General features: G+C 31.4%; 1 protein-coding gene and 1 non-coding gene across 3 annotated transcripts; one reads left to right on the top strand and one right to left on the bottom strand.

Moving 5' to 3' along the window:
• Positions 1-208: 208 nt before the first annotated feature.
• TRNAK-UUU lies at positions 209-281 on the bottom strand. Its single transcript has one exon. It is a non-coding gene; the product is annotated as a tRNA-Lys (tRNA).
• A 626-nt stretch (positions 282-907) lies between these two features.
• LOC124932608 (AP-3 complex subunit sigma-like) lies at positions 908-5,250 on the top strand. 2 transcript variants are annotated; one of them, XM_047473265.1, is made up of 7 exons: positions 908-1,110; positions 1,238-1,280; positions 1,384-1,445; positions 2,296-2,392; positions 2,678-2,748; positions 3,140-3,231; positions 4,978-5,250. In XM_047473265.1, exons 1-7 carry the CDS (start codon positions 1,042-1,044, stop codon positions 4,991-4,993), a joined length of 450 nt encoding a protein of 149 aa, XP_047329221.1. In that variant the 5' UTR covers positions 908-1,041; the 3' UTR covers positions 4,994-5,250. The 2 variants fall into 2 exon arrangements, with proteins under 2 accessions (XP_047329221.1, XP_047329220.1); XM_047473264.1 differs by lacking the exon at positions 4,978-5,250 and having other exon boundaries at positions 3,140-3,697.
• Positions 5,251-7,523: the final 2,273 nt, after the last annotated feature.

The following is a 7,523-nucleotide window of genomic DNA, read 5'->3' as shown; positions in this document are numbered from 1 at the left end:
TTTCTCTACAAATGAACATTTGATTTATGCAAAAGTAAAAAAAACAAACAAACATTTTCTATACCATTTCATTTATGCATCAAATTAAAACATAACCATAACAAACATTTTCTATACCATTTCATTTATGTATCAAATTAAAAATAATCATTTCTCTACAAATGAGCATTTGATTTATGCAAAAGTAAAAAAAAAAAAACTATAAAAACACCATCTGTGGGAATTGAACCCACAACCACATGGTTAAAAGCCACGCACTCTACCAGCTGAGCTAAGACAACTCATGTTAAAATATTTAGCGAAACGATAAGTCCTTAGCGAAACGGGAAGTCCTTAGCGAAACGGGAAGTCCTTAGCGAAACGGGAAGTCCTTAGCGAAACGGTAAGTCCTTAGCGAAACGGGAAATAAACCCTAAACAACAGTGATTCGAAGATGCATAAACCAAACATCAATAAACTTGAAATATCATAAGATAAACGTACCAAGTGGAACAGTGCTCGTGCTCGTCGTGAAACTCATTGTCGTTTCGCCGCCGTCGCCGCCGATCGCCGCCGCCCAGTTTAGAGAGAAGGAGGAGAAGAACGGGAAGAGAGAGAAGGAGAAGAAAAGAAATGAAAAAAATGAGGGAAATTATATTAAATAGTAAGGGTAATTTGGACATTTCACACATTTTCACTTCGCAAAACGCTAAGTGACTTAGCGTTTCGCGACAAGGGCAAAATCGTCCAAAAAAAATAAAATCACCACGAGCGCAATTAAATTATCAAATTACCACCAGGTCAAATAACCCAGTCTTTAAGGTCATTTCGTCAAATTTCCCCATTTCAAAACAATTTGCATAGTTTATATCAAATAATAAAAAATAAATTTTGTATTTATTTTTCAGCTTCATATGAAAGCGGAGATTTTGAGAAATTATATGAGAGAGAGATGAAAGCTGGACTAACAATGAGAATATTTTGAATCTTCAAACTCCGTTTCAAAGCTAATCGGAATCTGAAAATCAGATCACATCGTGCGGAAAAGGAAGAAGGGAGAGGATGATACGAGCAGTAATAGTAATGAATAATCAAGGCAAGCCTCATCTTGTCAAATTCTACGATTATCAGGTTAGCGTATTTCCCTCTCTATTCAACCGATACTGCATCTTCATTTGGCAGCAACGAATCCGAATCTCGATTTTCTCGGTCTGTTGTTTATTAATTGACTGAATCTAACTTGGATTTACGAGGTAAGCCTGCGAAGAAGCAACACGAGCTCATCCGGAGTATCTATACAGGTCTTTCCTTCTCGCGATCGAACAAATGCATATATCAGTAGATTGAATCTGAACGAACAACTAAGAGCTATTGAATCAGTTTTGTCTTCCATGTGAATAACAGTTCTGTGCAGCAGGACTGAGAATGTGAGCAACTTCATCCGCGCAGATCCTGTTTTTGGACCAGTATGTAAACCTAATTTTCGGTTAATTGACTGTTAAAATGTGATGTCTAGAGATCTTGAATCAAGTCATAGAGTTCTTGCATTGTTAATTGAGTGTCATCTTCTGTGATTAAAGTTTCCTCACTTGTTTTTGATGCTAATGTTCTGTAAATTCTAGGGTTAGAAAGTTCATGTTATACTCCCCCATATATTGCAGGATGCTAATGTTCTTGCATTGTTAATTGAGGGTCATCTTCTGTGACTAAAGTTTCCTCAATTGTTTTTGATGCTAATGTTCTGTAAATTCTAGGGTTAGAAGTTCATGTTATACTCCCCCATATATTGCAGGATGCTAATGTTCTTGCATTGTTAATTGAGTGTCATCTTCTGTGATTGAAGTTTCCTCAATTGTTTTTGATGCTAATGTTCTGTAAATTCTAGGGTTAGAAGTTCATGTTATATTCCCCCATATATTGCAGGATGCTAATGTTCTTGCATTGTTAATATGAGTGTCATCTTCTGTGATTAAAGTTTCCTCAATTGCTTTTGATGCTAATGTTCTGTAAATTCTAGGGTTAGAAGTTCATGTTATATTCCCCCATATATTGCAGGATGCTAATGTTCTTGCATTGTTAATATGAGTGTCATCTTCTTTGATTAAAGTTTTTGCATTTTTTTTATGCTAATGTTCTGTAAATTCTAGGGTTAGAAGTTCGTGTTATATTCCCCCATATATTGCAGGATGCTAATGTTCTTGCATTGTTAGTTGAGTGTCATCTTCTGTGATTAAAGCTTCCTCAATTGCTTTTGATGCTAATGTTCTGTAAATTCTAGGGTTAGAAGTTCATGTTATATTCCCCCATATATTGCAGGATGCTAAGCTTGTCTATAACAACTTCTCAACACTGTACCTTGTCTTTGTATTTGATAACACTGAAAGTGAACTGGCAATGCTAGATCTGATGCAAGGTAAGTTATAGATTTGTCATTGATGGTTTCACCATTACTTAGTACCTTTCTTTGAAGAAATTTTGATTTATCTTTACTAAGACTTACATTCCTGGGAAGGAAATGTAGTCTTAAGTAGCAAATAAGTTTTTAGATAATTCTGATGGATATATTCTGTTGTATTGTATCAGACATTTAGATTTGAAACTTTGTGAGACAAACAATTAAGCTTTGATGATAGATTTCAAATGAAATGATCTGATTACAAATACCATTTGTCTAAGTAAGCTTTGTTTTATCTTGCAGTTTTTGTGGAGATTCTGGGCAAATGTTTTAGCAAAGTATGTGAACTCGACATTGTGTTCAATTTCAACAAGGTTAAAACTCTCATCTCTTAAATCTGTTCTTATGAATGAAAATGGAATTTCAACAAGGCTTTTCTTTTTCAAATTTGGATATAAAAAAATCAAGAATTTTACATTATTATCCATTTATGCTTACACAATCAATAATATTACATAGACTTTAATTTTATAAGATCACACCCGAAAAGTAGAGACTCATAGCTTAGTAGTAGAGCACATGAACTCATGTCCTTAAGGTCATAGGTTTGAGTCTTCACCCCGGACCATTTTCAGAAAAAGAAAAGATCACATCTAAAACTAAACCCAATCTTAGCTGTTTTTTCTGTGACCCTGAGAATCGAATCGAACCTGAGCTATGCAGTAAATATTAGTCTTTTTTATACGCAGTTTATTTTTCTTACAGGTGCATGCGATTCTAGATGAGATTGTGTTAGGAGGTCAAGTTCTTGAGACAAATTCTTCTGTTGTTGTGAAGGCTGTTGAAGAAATTTCCAGGCATGCAAATCTCTTTCACATTGTTTTCATGATCAGACCAATTTTTCTTTTTACATCATGATGTTGATTATCAGTGTCATGCAGGTTGGAAAAGGCAAATGCAATCTTATTAATTCCAAAATCCATTAATGCTGGCATACTAGATAATGATAGTTCATACATTTTTATTTTAAAAAATTCATATATTTATATGAATGTTACTTCTAATCATACCAACAATCTTATAACATAGTTTTGTATGCCCATTTAAAAACACCTTATAGGCTTATAGATCTATATGATATCAGTGTTTATGCTTAGTATCTTCGATATCTGTCAATTATGTACTAAATTGAAACAACTTTAAGGACTGGAAAGAAAATATTTTAATTATCTTGGTTGTATAGATTTAGACATTGCCCTTCAGATTAATCGACCCACTATTACGGTTAAGGGTACTTATGATGAAAAAAGGGACCTTGAAGAGTGGGAAAGTTCAAATCGCATGGTTTTGATGACCATTAATTGAGGAATTTCATAAACATTTAGGAATGATGTCTCTAAAGTTACTATTGTTAAAAAGTTTATTAGGAAATTGAGAAATATTTTGTGAAAAATGATAAAGTTGAAATTAGCATGCTTCTTGCGAGTTTAACATTAATGAAATATAAAGGAAATATAAAGGAGTACATTATGGAAATGTCTCACCTTGTATTTTTCCTCCTTATATTTCATTGAGGTTAATCTCGCAAGAAACGTGCTAGTTTTAGTTTTATCGTTTTTCGCAAAACGTTTCTCAATTTTCTTAATGAACTCCTTAGCAACAATAACTTTAGAGACATCACCCTTAAATGTTTCTGGAATTTCTCGTTTAATAATCATCGAACACATGCGATTTGATCTTTCCCTCTTTTTAAGGTCTCGTTTTCATCGGGGGTACCCTCAACCGTAATAGTGAGTCGATCAATCTGAAGCGCAAGGTATAGATCCATACAACCGAGAATAATTAAAACATTTTCTTTCCCGTCCTTAAAGTTGTTTTCATTTAGTACATGAATAGAATAACATTGGCAGATTTGGAAGTATGAACTAAAATCATAAACACAATTTGTATCCAAATATAATTAGTATTTTATATTAATAATTTTGTCCATCAATAAAATTAATTAGTATCCAATTTTTACATTTTTAATATATATTATACTCAAACAAACGTGGTTTAGCTCAATAACTAAAATACTTTAGTATATCATTTTATTAATTCGATAATGGTTTATTAATAGGGTTATGAATAAATCATGGCCCAATTAATAAAGTAATTTACTAAAAGTATTTTGTTATTGGGCTATGTCACGTTTGTATGAGTATGGTAAATATTAAAAGTGTAAAAAATAGATTCTTATTAATTTTATTATTGATCGATAAATTATTAATATGCGGTGTGGTCCAAATTCATAGGAACACTATAAAAGGGGGTCTGATCCCAATTAAGGATGGCAATGGGTCGATAATCCATTTATTTCAAAAAAAAATTTTACTACCATTCTCGCCTCGTTCGGTTTCGAACTCATAGCTAAGTAGTAGAGCACATGAACTCATGTCCTTAGGTCATAGGTTTGAGTCTTCACCCTGGACCATTTTCATAAAAAGAAAATATCACATCTAAAGCTAAACCCAATCTTAGCTGTTTTTTCTGTGACCTTGAGAATCGAACCTGAGCTATGCAAGAAACAATAATCTTTTTTATACAGTTTTTTTTTCTTACAGGTGCATGCGATTCTAGATGAGATTGGTGTTAGGAGATCAAGTTCTTGAGACAAATTTTTCTGTTGTTGTGAAGTTTGTTGAAGAAATTTTCAGGCATGCAAATCACAGACCAATTCTTCTTTTTACATCATGATGTTGATTATCAGTTTCATGCAGGTTGGAGAAAAGGCAAATGCAATCTCATTAATTCTAAAATCCATTACTAGATAGCTAGCATTTTTATTTTACAAAAATATATATTTATATAAATGTTACTTCTAATCAAAAGCTTTATATGCCTATTTAAAAATTGTTGAAAATCAATTATGATAATAGTAACGGAGTATGTGGTTATTATGATAATGAGTTAGGATAGAAAGCAGGATTTTAGTGTCAGGAACGATTTATCGGTATTTTAGTGGATTTAAAAAATAAAATTTATTTCTCTTACTATATTTTAAGTATACTCATTAAATTATTGTTGGGTTTTGTTCTTTTTAATTGTAGAGACTCAATTTGATGTGAATTTATTTAGGCTCAGACTATATAATTTGAATGTATATTATTTTTCATTTAAGTTTAATGGATTTTACATAACAATAAGGGTATAGCAAGAATAGATTTAGAGGTTTGAGGTATTAGTTGGAGAAGATTTTTATTTGTCAGAGATTGCACGTTTGATTTGATTGACTTTAAACGTTGACAGTTTGTTGATTATTTTTGGACTACATTTTAAAGAGAAACTAGAATTGATAAGATTGATTGATTTTGCTCTTTATTGTCTTAGTTGTTATGGTCAAGATTGTTGTATTATGTTGATGTAATTGATTAGACTCTAGTTTGGTATATGTAAAGTAAATTCTTACTTTATTTGTAACATTGCTGATTATAGTGGATTGTTAAGTGACCTATACAAGTACCGGAATTTTTTACTCTTGATTTGAAAAGAGGTTTTTCACGCTAAACTTGTCTTTGCATTGTCGATTCAATTCATTTTGTTTTGCTCATCTCTTATACTCAATTTATTGGGAAAGTGTTATATTTATATCAAAGTGATACCAGTGTCTGGTTTTGTAATCGAGTACAAGGATGAAGACAAATACATCCATAATACTGAGATTCAATGGTTTTAATTATAATATTTTGAAGGATAATATGGAAAATTTGTTGTATGTGAAAAAATATATATTTACTAGTGTTCTCTTCAACTAAGTCTGCTGAAAAAAATGTTGATTATTGAAATTTTTTTGCATGGACAAGTATGTGGTTATATTCGTTAATGGGTTGATAACAATGTTCTGAACAATGTGATTTCTATTACTGATGCTCGTACTCTTTGAACTAAATTTAAAAAATTGTACGAGAGAAAGACAGGTAATAACAATTGTTTTTATAAAACAATTGATGTCTTAAGGTATAAGTTGGTTCCCCGATGACTAACCACTTGAAATTTTTTTGTAAGAATTATTAATTAATTGGAGGCGATGAAACTCAGTTTTGATGACTAGATCCATGGCTTATGTTACTTGGTATTCTGCCTAACTTATTTGAGACTTTTAGAACAACTCAATCTAATTATGTTCTAGATGGTGTGCTCTCAATGAATTTATAAAAAGTATTGTGTTTAATGATGAGATGAGATGAAAGACACCAGACTTTTCTTTACAAACTGATATTTTTTGTTACAGAATCCAAGGGAGAAGTAAATGACGAGAAATTATCATAGAAAATCTCGTGGGATTAAGCAAATGTTGAGTGTCATCATTGTGGCCTGAAGGACATATGAAGAAAAAAAATTTAAATTGAAAAAGGAAATCAAGAAGAAAAACCATTATGACTATAAATTCTAGTTTTTCTTTAAAGGCCACAATAATGACACTTAACTTATTAGAAGTCCCACGAGATTTGCTATGATTATTTTTTCGTCATTTATTTCTCCCCTGTATTTTGTAACAAAAAAAATCAGATTGTAAAGAACAGTCTTGTGTCTTTCGTCTCATCTATTTATTCAACACACTACTTTTTATTAAATTAATTGAGAGAATACCATGTAGAGCACAATTAGACAGAGCTGTTCTAAAAGTCTCACATGAGTAAGGCAGAGTACCAAGTAAACATAAGTTCTGTATCTCGTCATCAAAACTGAGTTTCATTACTTCTAATTGATTAATAATTCCCACAAAAGTATTAAAGTGGTCAGTCATTGGATAACCAACACTATACATTAAAAACATAAATTATTTTATCAAAAATAACTTATTATTATATGTCTTTCTCTTATACAATTTTTCAAATTTAGTATAAAGAGTACGAGCATCAGTAATAGAAATCACATGGTTCAGAACATTGTCATCAACTCATTGACGAATATAACTACATATTTGTCTATGCAAAAATTTTCAATCATCCACACTTTTTTTTACAGGCTTAACTGAAGAGAACACTGTTAAATGAAAACTTTTCACTTACAATAAATCTTCCATTTTAACCTCTAGATATTATAATTATAACCATTCAAGTTCACAATTTTATATGTGTTAGTCTCCATCTTTATACTCAAATAAGAC

Source organism: Impatiens glandulifera, chromosome 3, assembly GCF_907164915.1.
Source record: "Impatiens glandulifera chromosome 3, dImpGla2.1, whole genome shotgun sequence".
NCBI classification, from domain to species: Eukaryota; Viridiplantae; Streptophyta; class Magnoliopsida; order Ericales; family Balsaminaceae; genus Impatiens; species Impatiens glandulifera.
Note: the sequence above shows the minus strand (reverse complement) of the source record. Positions and strands in the feature narration are given on the sequence as shown.